Source organism: Lissotriton vulgaris, chromosome 9 (genome assembly GCF_964263255.1).
Source record: "Lissotriton vulgaris chromosome 9, aLisVul1.2, whole genome shotgun sequence".
NCBI lineage: Eukaryota > Metazoa > Chordata > Amphibia > Caudata > Salamandridae > Lissotriton > Lissotriton vulgaris.
In genome coordinates this window covers 696,052,974-696,070,319 of record NC_141697.1, presented here as the reverse complement: position 1 = coordinate 696,070,319, position 17,346 = coordinate 696,052,974, and the positions used below count along the sequence as shown (strand labels likewise).

The window sequence follows — 17,346 nt, the reverse complement described above, 5'->3', positions numbered from 1 at the left end:
GGCGTCTGGGGAGAGTTCTGGGCTGTGGGTGCCTCCTGCTGGGTGCTTTGGGTAGTTGGTGGGGTCTCCTCAATGCATTGGGGTTGCCCTGAACGTGTTTGGGGGATATTCACAAGGAGTCAACTCCGATTTATCCCCACCCTAACGCAACAAATGTGGAGCTAGATTTAACACATAATTCACAAGCTGGTGCAAACTGCAGACATCGCCAGAATTCCCGCAAAAACTGACCCAAAATTTACCTCCATGGTGGACACCACCAACTAACTCTAATGAGATGCAGAGTAGGAGTTCCCGTGTAAAAACACATGAAAAAACCACAACACCACTTTCACATCGAAATGCCAGATCTGTGATGCAAAACAAAAACAGGCGCTAAGCCGCTGTAGCAGCAGGGAATTAACACCTGCCACTTGCTGGTGCAAAGCAAGACAACTACCCACAGCATGAAAGGGGGCCCAGCCAAGAGCCACACCTGAAGACCAACAGATGCCATGGAGTCAACAAACATGCAGCACCGACACACATGAGGGCCCGACATCCCCTGTCACTACCCCAGACCCCCCCAGACTCCCCCAGACATACACATACTGTGCACGATACAAGAGCCACAAAAAGCGCATGATGATGCACAGTGCCAAAGTAAATACACACATGTGTGGCCAAAAGAACGAGAAACAGTCGCACAACACTGAAGTAACAACCAAAAACTTTATTGAAACACAACACAACAATGTGTAACACTTCTTTCGGGTCCGTCAAGGACAAACTCAAAGTCACACTCGGTAAACAAAGCACAAAATCAGGACCATGCCCACATCAAAGGAGCGAGACACAGAGAAGGAAAGTAAGCCAAAGAGAGAAAGAGAGGGAAGGATAGGAAGGGAAAGAAAGAGAGAGAGAGAGAGGGAATGGAGAGAGAGTAAGAAAGAGTGATGGAAGGGAGAGAGAGAGAGACCCCGCCACCCCTGCACATACTTGCCCCACTGCTCACCTGCTTCCGCTGGTGTGTCCACCAGCAGGCACACCACATGCCCGTGCAAGCTCCAGGCCCAGGTACCGCCACCATGGCATAGTCCACATCATGCGGGCCTGCCATGCAGCCCAGCAGGTCTCACACATGATGCTGAGCCCTGAGTCATCAATGGGTGAGACCACATCAGTGCACACCTCATCATCGCAGGCTGCCCACCGGTTCAGCTAGGCTGGTGCCACTAACCCTGTGCAACCCGAGTTAGAGCCACGTGGTGGTAGGCCCATGTCAACTGCAAGGCCTCAGGGGCCACCAACCCTGTGCACAGAAAATCATGGGCTCTTTATGATTAAGAACCGTGGAGCGTCAGTCATCCAGTCACCACCGGCAGATGGGAATGTGATGTTGTCGGCCCCTTATATTGCGGAGTCACATGGCCGGTGATGCCTGTGCCAGATGGGTGTGGTGTGTATGCAGACCTGCCCTCAGGGAGTGGCCATGACATGCTGACAACTAGACCAGTGACCTGCACACCACCAGCGAGCACGCCTGAGACCGGTAGCTATGTGGGCCCCCCTCGGAGTGGTCTGGCCCGGCATACTCCAGACCAGCTCAGGGCTTGCAACAATGGCTCGGGGGCTCTGGGCATGGTTCAGTCCATGTCCGGACAAGGAAGTGACTAATGCGTGTGTCCCTGTTGAGCATCATTGACATAAGGGAAATCACTGTCCCCACTTACATCCACACATTCATGCAGGAATGATGAAAGACATGACTCAGCAGTGGTTACTGGATGTTTATTGGATATCTAGTGGAGTGTCACAGCTGGAACGGTATAGGGCCATGCCAAGCACACCAATCAATATGGGCCCGTGGAGGGCCAGTCAGAGCCCATCCAGGGATGACAGGTACAGCAGAAGAGGAAGGGTACAGTCTGCAGTATGGTCGCCATGTCATTGGTCATCAAACAGGATATGGCCATCCATGTCGCAGTCCAAGGTGAGTGCAGAGGAGTGTATCGGGGGTCAGTGGGAGGTCATGAGGCCGTATGCAACACCAGAAACAAGCCAGGTGGCGGAGATGAATGCTACTGCCTCCTTCTGACAACAATCCCATCCATGTCCTCGTCCCCGTATGTGTGCTCTGCCTCACCTGTGGGTGTTGCAGTATCCGGCTGCCTCACTGTGTGCCACTGACAAATCAGGGGCTGGATGTGTATTTTCGCCCGCTCTGTGTGGCAGTGGCACATCAGGTGCTGGAGTGGATATGCCTGATGTACAGTGAATCACGGACACACCAGGGGAACGAAGATATGGACGGTGTGGGTCAGAACCATTCATCAGTGCCACGCCTTTTGCCAGAAATGCCATGATGAGGATCTGCAGGGCATGGTAGATCCTAGCTACATCTCGCTGATGTGCAGTGGTTGCTGCCATCCTTTCCGACTCCATCCGCACCATGTCCTCCATGAGCCTCAGCATGTGTGCTAGCTCACGGCTGGAATCGCTGGAGCCAGCCTGAGCGGATAGGTGTTCTTCTCTCCACGTCATGACTCCAGTGATGTCAGTCAGGGCTCCTTGGAGAACATGGAGCGTGCCTTGGGTGTCCATTAGGGACTGGAGATGGTCCCTGATGGGACCTAGACACCCATGGATGACGTTGATTTTGGTAGCCATGAGGCCAAACCTCACCTGCACCTGCTCAACCATCTCCCTCTGGCTCTCAGCACACAGCATTGGAAGGCCATGTTAGTTCCTGGGCGTCTGGGGAGAGTTCTGGGCTGTGGGTGCCTCCTGCTGGGTGCTTTGGGTAGTTGGTGGGGTCTCCTCAATGCATTGGGGTTGCCCTGATCCCGGAGGTGAGTTGCGGATGATGTCCATGATATTTTGGAGGGTTTGGGTGTCGAGACTGGTGGTGTCCTCCTCATCATCAGTGAAGAGTGTCTGGGACTGCTCTGCAGGAGGTGTTTGACAGTGACCCTGCAATGTGAAGGGGAGATGATGTGTAATAATGTGTCCACCTGTATGGAGCTGCATGGTTCATGTTGACATTCAAACAGTCATTGTGGGTGTACACTGTGCTCTGCTTGATTGTACATGTGTGCTACTGTGGCCCTCTCCACCCGTCCCCCCAGTACCTGGTGGTCACTCACCCTGTTGCGGTAGTGTTGTGTCCTGTCGATCAGTGTCCGTTACCCCGACTCTGGCCGCAGTCTCCACACTGATGACTGTCAACACCAGCTCCTCCATGTCATCCAGGACGAGCTGTGGTGCTGGGCTCCCACCTCCAGTCTGCATTGCTGCCTTCTGGTTTGCTGCAAGTTTCTCCTTGGTCTTTCACTTGATGTCAATCCATCGCCTCTCAGCCTCGTCCATTGACCTCTTGTGCTCCCCGACGGCATTCACCTTGTCCACGATGTTCCGTTATATCCCATGTTTGGTGCCCAATGACACGTTGGAGGTGATGAACAGTTGTTGATGGTGTTCCATCACCTCCGTAATCAGGATACTGGTTTCCTGCGGACTGAACTTCGACTTCCTCTTCTTCTTGTCCTTGCCCTTCCCTGTCCCTGAGGTCCCAGGCTGGTCATCCGGGATGTTTGTGGGGTTGCCCTCGTCCTCTGCACCTGCTCCGGCTATCTCCATGGTGCTTGGGTGTTGGTCAGTTTGTGTTTGGGTGTTTTTTTCTACTTTTATAGTGATTTTTCCCGCCTGCCGTGTGTTGATCGCTGATTTCCTCATCCAGCTTTGGCCCATCGCATGTTTTTTCGCGTTGAGTTTTATGTTTTTATCGGCGACGAGGTGGTTGTATCATCGACATTAGCCACGGTTTCGGCAGACTTTCGCATGCAACCACCCTATTGTGAATTCCACGTTAATACAGGGTTATTTTCCTGCGATCGGCTGCGGTGTGTAAAGGTGCGTTAGCTTTTGTTGGTGATCTTTAGCACACGTCCTAGTGAATATACCTCTTTGTCTTTTATTTTTTTACAATGCTATTAATCCAGAAATGCCCGCTTGCTCTGAAGCTACACTAATCTACTTTCTGCAAAAGGAAATTTTTAAAATCCATGAATCGTAGAAACTTTGCTCGTACGGTTGTTGTAACAAGCGCTCAGATTTACAAATAGAATATAATTACTCATCTCATCTGGCATGTTTAAGTCGTAAAGTGAATGCTTTTGTTATTGAGTTCCTAATATATGAGATGGGTGAGGCTGCTGTATTCTGGCCCGACTGCTCGAGTTCACCTGCAAAACCAGATGTCCGATAGGCTGGTGTTCCAACGCCGTATGCGACAGCGTTGTCTCCTGTCACCTCTCCTTTTTGCATTAGTGATGGTGCCGCTGGCGGCTGTCCTTAGATGAATGGAGCGATGGGGGGTTCGAGTGAGCGATACGACACATGTTGTGTCGATGTATGCCGACGATACGATGGTATATCTCACTCAGCCGGAAGTGGAGTCCCGGAGCTTCTTTGGGAGCTTACCCGATTTGGTCTACTTTCGGAACTCTGTCTTAACCAGGGAAAATTGAAACTTTTCTCCATGGGTAACCTGAGAGGGGTGCAATTGGACGATCTGGGGTTCGGCTGGCGCATACCCATGAAGTGTACCACATTCTAAACATGGGGAGGTGCATAGAGGGGATTACGAATTCCATTAGGTTCTGGAGATACCTCCTGCTGTCTCTGATGGGGCGGATTTCACTGATAAAATTGGCGGTTCTCCCATTTTGCCTCTATGTTCTGCAAAGCTCACTTTATCGTGTCCCATGGGTGTACTTGAAACAATCTAACCAACTATTGGTGGCACTTCTGTGGGGATATAAACGAAAACGAGTGAAGCTAACTACCTTATAGAGAACTTGGGAACAGTGAGGGTTAGAAGTCCCCAGATGCACACATTATTACATTGCGACACAACTGCAGCATGCAATACACTGGCTGGATGATGGCAACAATTAGGAGAAAAAGCTGTTGGAGGGTACCCATGGGGAGACCCCCCTACCGGAACTCCTCATGTTGGGATCGAAGGTGTCAGTGCACCTTCCCCACATTCTTAGACAGGTGCCTATTATATGGGAATATATGGTATGCCACGTGGTGAAAAAGGCCCTGTATGCCCCGGAGGACCCGCTTTGGGTTGTAGTACCATTTAGGAATATCAGCCAGCACATGTCCATCACTCGATGGACGGCTGAAGACTGTGTCACTATGGGAGACTTATACTTGAATCAGTGTTTTCTCACCAGAGGGGAGGGTGAGTCGGCGTTTATTTAGGTCATGGACAATACCTTCAATACGCCAAGATTTTGGCGATAGCACAAGAGGTATGGCCATCATTCCCAGAGGAGTCACCCATATCTACTACTCTTAGGACTCTAGTCATGATGGTCGGGTGCCGCAGATTGGTATCCCATATATATAGGGCATTGCGGGATGACTTTGCTGTAAGTCCGCTGCCAATACAGCCCAAATTTATTTGAATATGCTTTAGATACTGTTCTTTCGGATCCCAATATTTCTGGAGGTGTATAGTACACGGTAACTGATAGCTGCTGTTCCTACATAATGAAACTATATTGTATTGTTCTTAATCTATGTATTGGGAAGGTTTATTTTTACAGGTGTGGAAATTATGATTGTAACATATTTTGATGGTTAGTGGAAGGACAAGTAAAAATAAAAACATTTACTTAAAAAAAGGAGGAAATGAAGATTAGTTTCATCTCCAAATCGTTGTTATCATTTCTGCAGTTCGCTGGCTTCACCCTTAATTGCACCAAACTAAAACTCACATTTCACATCAGTGGGAGTTTGGCAAAAAGACAACTAGACAAGCCAATTTGCCCTATAATATCTTGGCCCTGCCCTCGTACTCTTCGTAGCCATTCAACTGAGGAAAGGTCTCTCAAGCCCACATTTCTTTTAACTATTAAGTCTGTGGCATTAATAAAATAGTTATTATCTATGTTATTAGGCTATTCTGTTTATTCACTCTGCAGTGTGTAGACGCCCTGATGAAAAACCCATCCCTCTTTGATTTGCATCCAGTCCAGCATTTTACTTAGCAAAGTAGATTGATGCCCTTGTTTGCCTTTCCCTAACCTTTTTTTCACCATTTTTGTTGGTGTTTTCATGTGCATGTCATGCAATATAAACATCATATTCATTAGGTTACATATGAGTTGTCTTGTGAGAGTTGTGCATCATAACCTTCCAGTCTCATATGTGTACTAGTTTCCCTTTAATAAGAATTACATTTCATTGTAGATACAATAATGCTGGTTGTTTTGTGGACTAGGTGCAAACAAATACCTTGCATTCATCAATTTCAGTAGTGGTCTCTTTCTGCCCCTAATGTGTCTGGTAACCTTTAAGTCAAGTGACCCACTACTTGTACCAAGTTGAAATCTTAAATGAATTAGAGGTCCTGAGGAAGTTTACCATATTTTCTTTGCAGTCATCCACGCAACAAATTAAGTAACTCATCCTTTTCATAAGCTATTTAGAATTCTTTTTCCTCTGACTTTTTTCCTGTGCAAGGCCAGGCTCTCGCACCCAACTTATCGCTGGACTGGTTTAACCAGAAAATTTGGACTTCGGCAGTATTAGCAATCAAAATCAGCCTTTCCCTAAACTGGTAACATTAACAGGAGCACAGTAAAGGGGATTTCAGACCAAGTATCATACGAGATGAGTCCAGCATTGACACCAGACCATATTTTAGGATAACCACTTCATAAATTAATTCCATTGAATTCCTTGTATCACGGTGTTCCTAATATTGATATGATGAGATTCTGGAATGGCTGTGTACCTGGGAGCAGTGCTGGTATAGGTGATATAATTTATGCTCAGCCTAATGAGGAGGAATACCGGAGAACTCTTGCATATTGGTGGTCAACATCTTTGAGAACAGTCTCCATGCTTCTTTCAAGTATAGGGTATAATAATTTCACGCTGCTTGTCTTAAACAGGTGTGATGCAAATATCTAGCAATGACTCTAGCAGTGTTTAATTGTAAAGAAAACGAGCCCCGGCTGTCATTAGGAAGCCTCTGAAGCTTGCACTACCCATTGTCACGGCCATTACTACCAGTGGCAGTACAGACACCTATGAACATCCCACTCCTTCAAATGTGGCACTTCAGACTATTCCAGCTCCCAAAGCTATAAGAATGGCTTGGGTGGCCGGTACTAGTCATTTTAATGTATATTGAATTAATAAACAACTGGTTTATCTAGAGAGGAGCACAACAACAAACAGCACCACCATGTGGCAGACTGTCAAAGGACCCGGAAACCACCCGCTCAAAGTAAGCTCTGGACTCTAGAGATGAACCAAACATTCTTTTTTCCAAAGCTTTCAGCATGTAAATTAGTGTGCAATATATTGGTGTTGGGAGCACAGCTTAACCCAGAGGTGGCTCATTTGGAAGAGTTTTTTTTTCCTGGTGGCAGTAGAAGGGTCCAACTCTTTTACTCCCCCAGTAGTGCAATTATGCTATTTGATGTCTTTTTGGACAGTAGGTTGGGAGAAGGTATACTCTAGTGGTTAAATTGCTGACTTTGGAATCAGAAGCAAGAGTTCTGATCTATTTTTCAGTTCAGTCCCTCAACAAACTCATGTGAAAGACAGAACATATGTTGTCGAAAACTGTTTGATTCAGGTTGTCTCCTTTCCCTTACCCCCCCCCCCATTACACACTGGATATTGAAAACCTGCCTCAAAGGTGGACCAAAAGAAACACAATACGTGCATGTAACAATGGTTTTGCAGCGTGAAGCACTTCTAGATCTACCGGCTGTTCAAATTCGCCTCAACCGTGGAGCTGGTTGTGTCATGTGAAGCCACATCCCAGGCACAAAACCTTGACAGCCCCTACTTTGTTCTACAGCCCTGCCCATGGCAGGAGGATGAGCTCAAGAGTGTGGGTCCTTGAGCAATTGTTTCACTGCTTTAGTTGTCCCCTCCTCTGACATGCAGCACAGAGACCCCTTTGGTCACTGCATAGGTCATGCTGAAATTTAAAAGTTTCAAAGCCGTTGGCTGCTCTAGATGAACCAAGTACACTTCTAACAAAGACATTTCAGTGCTCTACTGCATGTGTCTTGAACTCCGTGATGAGTCCCATTGAGACCTTGTCTATTCTTTTCTTATGAGCCTGCTGCAAAGTCTTTTAGAAGAAAGTGTGCAGTTTTGGACACAAGCATACGCTTTAGTATCATGTCTGAATCCTAACTAGTCTGACATAATTTTTTTGTTTTTATTATGGTCGCTACCACAACAATATGGACGCCTAAAGTGAAAGCTCACCTATTTCTATTGTGTTAGATTTAGGACCTAATTATATATTTGTAAATTGAGATGATATATTTAACACCATCTTTTCTGTCTTGTTGTGACTATTGTGTCTTCAAGTACTGCTTTATTGCATAAACATGAGCTGAAATCAGCTATCCAATACTTTACAAATCTAGCTTTCTGATCATAATATAGAGGGCCTTTGACCTATGACAATCAACCCATAGGTCATGGTGGTGTGCAGTAACAGCCTGCCTTGGTCAAAGGCCTGCTCTGAGAGCAGTACAAAGAAGTAGCCTTCAGTCTGTCACTGCTTATTCCTGGGCAATTATTCTGAAAGAGAATAGCTAAACATCTATCTTAAAAAAAGAAAGGCATGATGTGCAATCCATCTTAAAAAACTCAATTCATATGCTTGCTATTTTATACTTCTGATACATTTTAGCGTAGAGCTTAGAAGTAGCAATAGAGCTGTACAATACTGGAAAAGTACTAACAATGCTAGGAAGGTCCAAACCACAAACCACATCATTCAAATTGACAACATAATTACACAATACACCACATACTACCAATCCACTCAACACAATTCCGCATCGTGCCACAAACATCAACAGCACACCACATAATTAAACTCCACTACATACCACTCCACAACACAAAATACCATTCCACAAAATTACACTCCATGACCCACAATCCCACTTCACTTGATTCCAGTACACTCAATACCACATAATTAATATCCACATAATTCCACTGAAAACCATGCCACATAATTCCACTACACACATCCACTCAATACCACACAATTCAACCACACACAATTCCACAACTAACAAATCCAATCCAGTCTACAAAATTCCACTCATACCACATACATTCACTCCACTCCAAACCAAAAGGCTAGGGTAAAAGACATTGTAGTTTACATCGCCAATAGCTCTAACTCTCACACAAGCGAGACCTATTGCATTGCAAATGCTTGTTCTAAATTGGTGTGGGATTTTTCTTGTGTTCTTGTTTCATTTTATTACTGATTGTGTGCTGCATTATTCATTTACACATTTATCTTTAAGTCAACCCAGCTTACTTTTGTGCCAAGCTACCAGAGGGTTAAGCTCTGGTTAATTTTCGGTTTGCTTGTGTTGCAACCTGACAAAAATTACGGCAGCTACTTGAGTAGGGTTTCATCCCTCCTCAACCAGTAACCCTATTTCTTACAATATTGCAATAAATTCTGAGGAAGGATATTTAATGTAATCCCTTATTTGTGAAACACTTACAAATTATTAACGTTGAGAAGCTATCTTTCGGTACAGAGCCCCAGACTGCATATCATTAAATGCTAAATTAAATGATCTACTATTTGAAACTGCTTAAAGACCTTTATTGGATGTTGCTCAAATCATTGATGCCTATAAATATCAGAGCACAGCCTCAGCAAAAATAGCGTAGACTTATATTTAATCAAATTGTTAAAAAAAGAACGAATGAAAAATGTTTTCATGTAGCTTAAATGACTTTGGGCCATATGTATTAAGGCCAAATGGGTTCGCAAACGCCGAAATTCTCAGAATTTCGGCGTTTGCGAACCCACTTCGCAAAATGGTATGTATCAAACAATTTGGGTGCCAAATAAGGAATCGCAAAATTTGCCATTCCTTATTTTGCAATTGCATTTAAGGAATCGCAAATTGTGAGATTCCTTAAATGCAATGTATCAAGAAAAGAAAAATCCAAAATGCCCTTAAGGAATCACAAATTATCACCAACTTCTAGTTGGTGGTAAGTTGCGAATTCTTTTATAAAAGCATTTTTTTGCCATGTGACGCTCATACATGCCCTTAGGGTATGTATGTGCGCCATATGCGCACAGATGTCATTTTCAGGGGTGCAGCAGGGTGTTCTTGAGACACCCCTGCACCCTTGAAATTATTCTCAATTTATTTGCGATTAGCGAATTGCGAATGGCAAATTGAGAATAATTTTCCATTCATTCCTATGGGCCTCCTGGCCCATAGAAATGAATGGGAAATTATTCCTTAATTGCGATTAGCAATTTGCTAATCGCAATTAAGGAATTTTAAGGAATTGCTAAAAAATAGCGAATTTCTTCAAAAATACCATTTTGCGATTTCTAAATAGAGATTCCTTACAAATCGCTATTAAGGAATCGCAAAAGGGTATGTTGATACATATGGCACTTTGTGATGTACTCCAGCGCTTTTAAGAAATTGATTGCCTAGCATAATGAAAACGTTAGAGAGTGCCATGATTAGGGAACAGTGAGGTTATTCAAAGATTTTTAAATACTAATTCATTTTCCTGTGAATGAAAGGAAAGTGGCAAACGGATCCAGATCTTGTGGGTTACATATGAAACATTTTCCATCAAGCCTGCAATGGCGGAACTTTGGGATTTTCAGCTAATAGACTAAAGCAGATCACAGCGATCCAAATAACTCTAATTCAATAATTCAGGACAAAGATTGAATGAAGATGCGGTCATGGATTGTCTAGTGACACATACATAAAATGAAGTCTATTGTCAACAAGAAACCAGTGGAGAGAAGGAAAATGAATCAGAACGGAAACTCTCAGAGGTAACCCCAGCAGCAACCTTGCAGATGTATTTTGAGTAATTTACAGTCTGTGTAAGGAATAATTTGATATGCCAGAGTAGACTGAATTACCATAAACTAGCATTGATGTTACTAGAGAAAGAACCCCAGGCGTTTTATCTTATTGTGGTGGAACGATTGCAATTTCTCCAATAGGCACTTAAAGTTCTTAGCTGTAAGTTTTATAAATTGATGCTAAATGGACAGCAGAGCGGCAAACCACCGCAACCAACATAGCCAAAAGTCCCATTGACTAGGCACACCAGGTGTTAAAGAATTGAGAGGGTTTACTTCCAAATATCGGGATAGCTGTCTTATTGCAATTTAACTTGAGTTGAATTACTATGTCACATCTCCTGGTGGGCTATGCCTCATCACGGTGGGAAAATAAACACACAATGAAAAGGATATATCTTAAGTGATTTCATATGGCATTTCTACAAAATCGATCCAGAGATGGTTGTATGGACCATAAGACCTTTTGATGTGGCTCATGGTCACTTTCAATATTTGTGCCTACATTTAGCTTCTGACAAGTAGCACATCGCTGACACAAGCACTCTGCCATTTAGCAAAAATATGGATTGTGCCAATGCAATTTGAAAGTAGACACCAGCCTGTCTCCTCCCACATATATTGGACCATGCATGTGTCATACCATAGCCGGTAACATTGAATCAGGGAGGATTGGCTTCCCATCACTGGACACCCAAATATATTTGCCACTCTTCACAGATCCTATATTTTCCTACTTATCCCTCTCAACCTCTTGGGCAGTATGTTTCAACTCCCTCGGTTCACTGAAAGTATGAAGAGTGTTTAACAGAAAGTTTGACACAGTTCCACCCTCTGCATTGTATGGCTTGTCCAGTGGACTCAACCGCACAATACAGAGCAATTTCAACTGCATAGTGGTTCCCTCTGATGACAAAGTAATTGCCACCCTTGTGTGCAGCACATTGCACCAAAAAAGATTTGTTTTTCGATTGCAAAGCTTTCCATACCTTGTTAACATAGGGGCATATTAGCAAGAACCTCATTAAAATTATCACCGTTTTAGCCTGAGGAAACTGCCGCTAAAATGGCGATAATGGGCTTGCTAATATGCGTTATAGAATTCCAATAGAAGCCCAGGTTAGATGTCCTGCACATCTAACCTGGGCTTCTATAGGAATTCTATAACACATATTAGCAAGCCCATTATCATCATTTTAGCTGCAGTTTCCTGCAGCTAAAACAGCAATAATTTTAAAGAAGTTCTTGCTGATATGCCCCTTAGAGTCTGTTTCTGATGGCGGACCCAGTGGAGGTCATGAACATTGTGACGTCACTCTAATAAAAAGTAAAATACTTTTTTTTTTAAAGTACAAAATGTTTATTTTTACTTCAATATCTTTTCATTTTTTCATTAGTGAAATGCACCACATCAGAATAATAAACAAATTGCATATTATTTTTTTGTTCTTAATAGTTGGGGAAATGACTGACTCTATACCATTTCCCAATGATCAATACATGCTTTGTTATATATTTTTATGTTTACTATTAGCTTTTGAAATGATTAATGGTATTCAATGAATGACAAATTAAAATATAAGAACATTTCATACGGAAGAGAAAGCCTTGCATCAAAAAAGAACAGTCTAAGTTATACATCATGAAGGTATTTATTCTTACATATATATGCCAATTGGGTCCTTTTCCATGTGAAAACTCTCAATAATTTCTGACCCAATTCGAGTTTTCTTCCAAAAATTTCTGCAGCATCTTAAGACCCTTTCACAGCCCCTGCGTTGTTGAAAGCTTTATAGGGGCAAGTGCCGAGTTCGTGAATGTGCGGAGTGTATGATAAGAAGTTTACATCTCGGAATGTGAGTTTATTTTGCCTGTACTTTTTATAGATATAGATTACATCAGTCATCTTCACACATGAATAATCTGCTCTTTCACACAGGTAATGATAACACAACGACAAATGCTACCACCATTTCTTCAGCACCAAGCACCATCACAACAAGTCCTAAAACTATCTCGCCCATGATGACTAGTCAAGCCAATACTACATATTCCAGCCCTACAACTTCAGGTACTGCTTTGTTATTGTATCGATGCATTTTCATAATACCAATTAATGAACCTGATCTGATCTGATTTTTTTCAATGTTTCAATGCATGACCAGAAGTGCAAAATATTGAAGCTGGAATTTTGCGTAATAACTTGTAATTCACACAGGTTTTTGTGCATTTCATGTCATTTCCACAAACAAAATTACACATATTTCACAGATGCCTACTCTTTTCATGTCAATGATACTGAGAACACTTGCCTGAAGATTGCTTTAGTCAAACAGTCGTATTAGAGCAATGTTTCCACCTTAGGGACCTTTTTTGCAAGAACAGTGAGATCTTGATTTGAAACCGCAAACATTTACTGTCTTCCTTTTGCTGTTGCTTAAGTGGCCTGGAATTAAGGGGACACGGAAAATAGATCCATGTTCACATATATCCACATTATTTATGTATTGTGAGCATGTATTACTTTTTGTTGCTTTTAAAGTTCGTAGATTGTGGAATCTTGAAAAAGCCTGCGGCAGCAGCAGGTTACTGGGTGTACCAAATCTGTAATGCTTTATTATACATTCTGTATACCCCAATCACTTGATTATCAGATTTGCATGGGCAAGCTCAGTTTTTGAACATCTGCAAATCCCGCCATTTCATCCACATGCACAAACACTGCTTGCTTCTAGAGCATGCACAGAAAGCCCACAATTCTAGACTTACAAAAGGTTACTAAATGAGGCTAATACATTCCATATGGCCTTTCTTCGCACACCATTTTTATTTGAATGCAGAGTGACATATATCTAAAGGATTTTAAGACTAATAAGGAGTATTGAATTCACTTAGGATTCCTTTTCATATACCTAAAGCAATTGATAGTGTAGGGGGCTGTTGCCAATCCAGTGGAGTACTCATCTCCACTCATTGCTGCCATGTTTTTAAATTACTTATGTCGGGCTTCTCCGGAACCACGATATATGAGTGACATTTTATTGACAAATGTGTTACACTTTGATTGAAATGTTAACACCACTATATCAATCTATGAAGTCTATTTAAAGAGCTTAAATAACACATGACCCCCTTTTGGGCTAATTCAGGAAATGGCCTTGAATCTGTGGCAACGCTCCTGATATGGTAAAGTAAAATAATTTTAAAAAATATATGAAATGTTAATTTTACTTCAATATCTTTCACTTTTTCACTAGTGAAATGCACCACATTAGAATAATAAAAAAATTGCATATTATTTTTTTAATTCTTGTTAGTTAGGGAAATGACTGACTCTATACCATTTCTCTATGATCAATACATGCTTTGTTATGTATTGTTATGTTTACTATTAGCTTTTGAAAGGATTAATGGTATTCAATGAATGACAAATTAAAATATGAGAACATTTTATACGGAAGAGAACCCCTTGCATCAAATAATAACAGTCTAAGTTATACATCATGAAGTTATTAATTCTTACATATATATGCCAAGTGGGTCCTTTTCCATGTGAAAACTCTCATCATTTCTGACCTTTAGTCAATGTTTAAATTCACTACTGTAATGAGTAGTTTTACTAATGAAAATAAAGGAGCTAGGGGCAGTACCAAATCTGACTTGTGTGAACTGTTTGATATGGGTGCTAGGGAGGATGAGGCCCATGTTTTATTTGTATGCCCTGCATACTTGCAGGCAAGGAAAAAGTGAATCAAACCTACTTACCTCCTTTTAGGCTTTCGACATATTAAAGATGGGGAAAGGGTGTTCAAGGGCGACACGTCACTAACTATAGTATTCAGTCTGAGCCGTTTTTTTCTTGCTGTGGCGATAGTTAGGAAAATAAATGACCTAAAAATGTAACAGTATTATCAGGACAAGTACTGATATGACATATATTGGCCTTAAAGCTTAATTAATTGAATGAAAATACAATAAGCACAGTGGATTTTTATTAAAGTCCCCTTATATATTTTAACTCTAACTGCAACATGTGTAATGTCTTACAGATTGCCATGATTCAAATACCCCTTACTCTTAACATTTCTTAACATACCAGTTCCTGGTACTTTTAAGCTTTTTAAAAAAAAAGTCATTTATTATATTTATTCTCTTATATATGTATTACCTCGCCCACGGATGTTTGGACTTGTTGCAAAGGATTGATGAATTTATGTTGTGTCTGGAAGAATTTCTAATGTCTCCACAAACTGTGTGCCCTTCAAGGTCAACCTTTTACTGAGTAGATATTTTCATGTACGTATGTATGTACCAACTCCACTTCCTTCAATTGGCACATCCTGTTTGTGATGAGTGATTTAAATATTGTATTGTATTCTCTTATGGTTTGTTTTAACCGAAATAAAGATATTGATGATGATATTATATTACAATTATGGATTGACATGTGTCATTAAGAGAACTTGTGCAAGCCAGAAATCAATGAATTGATGTAGGTATAAGAAACATTATGGTCCAATTCGAGTTTTCTTCTAAGATATCTGCAGCATCTTAAGAACCTTTCACAACCCTTGCATTGTCGAAAGCTTTATAGGGGCAAGTGCCCAATTTGCTGACTTTCAATATTTAACAGACTTCTCACTCATCTCATTTGGCCTCAGGATCAGACCAACAGCTGCAGGAGTATCAAACAGCGGTCATAGACAGAGAATAAAAACACCTGCGACATAACAAAAACAACAGCAGCTTAATAAAAATGTAATTTTCTATCCATAAGGCAAATGGTTCACGTAAGAAGTAAGTGTTGCAGAAGCACTTATGGTACAATTGAAGTGTAGATTAGCAAGTTCATGCCTGTCCTTTATCTTGGAATAGCTGGTTAGGTGAAGAATCTCAAACAAATGATGTCACAAGATAAAAAACATCTGGAAGCCCTCCCAATCAACATTTGAACCTGCCATACAGTAATAGTTGAGGGATATCATAACATAGTTGTCAAGGTGCTGTTCTGCAGCCATTATCCTCATATAAGCAGATTTTTCAGCAATGGCAGTTCGTGAATGTGCAGAGTGTCTGATAAGAGGTTTACATCTCGGAATGTGAATTTATTTTGCCTGTACTTTATATAGATATAGATTACATCAGTAATCTTTACACATGAATAATCTGCCCTTTCAAACAGGTAATGATAACACAACGACAAATGCTACCACCATTTCTTCAGCACCAAGCACCATCACAAGAAGTTCTCAAACTATCTCGCCCATGATGACTAGTCAAACCAATACTACATATTCCAACCCTACAACATCAGGTACTGCTTTTTTATTGTATCGATGCATTTCCATAATACCAAATAATGAACCTGATCTGATTTGATTTTTATCAATGTTTCAATGCATGACTAGTAGTGCAAAATATTGAAGCTGGAATTTTGCGTAATAACTTGTAATTCACACAAGTTTCTTTGCATTTTATGTCATTTCCACAAACAAAATTCCACAAATTTTACAGATGCCTACTCTTTACATGTCAATGATTCTTAGAACACTTGCCTGAAGATTGCTTTAGTCAAACAGTCATATTAGAGCAATGGTTCCACCTTAGGGACCTTTTTTGCAAGAACAGTAAGATCTTGATTTGAAACCACACACATTTACTGTCTTCCTTTTGCTGTTGCTTAAGTGGCCTGGAATTAAGGGGACACGGAAAATAGATCCATGTTCACATATATCTACATTATTTATATATTGTGAGCATGTATTACTTTTTGTTACTTTTAAAGTTCGTAGATTGTGGAATCTTGAAAACGCCTGCGGCTGCAGCAGGTTACTGGGTGTACCAAATCTGTAATGCTTTATTATATATTCTGTATACCCCAATCACTTGATTATCAGATTTGCATGCGCAAGCTCAGTTTTTGAACATCTGCAAATCCCGCCATTTTATCCACATGCACAAACACTGCTTGCTTCTAGAGCATGCACAGAAAGCCCAAAATTCTAGACTTACAAAAGGTTACTAAATGAGGCTAATACATTCCATACGGCCTTTCTTCTCACACCATTTTTATTTGAATGCAGAGTGACATATATCTAAAGCATTTTAAGGCTAATAAGGAGTATTGAATTCACTTAGGATTCCTTTTTATATACCTAAAGCAATTGATAGTGTAGGGGGCTGTGGCCAATCCAGCGGTTACTCATCTCCACTCATTGCTGCCATGTTTTCAAATTACTTATGTCGGGCTTCTCCGGACCCACGATATATGAGTGACATTTTATTGACAAATGTGTTACACTTTGATTGAAATGTTAACACCACTATATCAATCCATGAAGTCTATTTAAAGAGCTTCAATCACACATGACCCCCTTTTGGGCTAATTCAAGAAGTGACATTGAATCTGTGGCAACGCTCCTGATATG

At 41.7% G+C, this 17,346-nt stretch overlaps 1 protein-coding gene across 1 annotated transcript in view; it reads left to right on the top strand.

Moving 5' to 3' along the window:
* LOC147692125 (uncharacterized) overlaps positions 1 to 17,346 on the top strand; it is a 277,538-nt gene that overhangs the window by 137,336 nt on the left and 122,856 nt on the right. The window contains exons 2-3 of the mRNA XM_086939499.1: positions 12,858 to 12,989; positions 16,101 to 16,232. Of these exons, the coding sequence (XP_086795625.1) occupies positions 12,858 to 12,989; positions 16,101 to 16,232 (264 nt within the window). The remainder of the gene's footprint in view (positions 1 to 12,857; positions 12,990 to 16,100; positions 16,233 to 17,346) is intronic.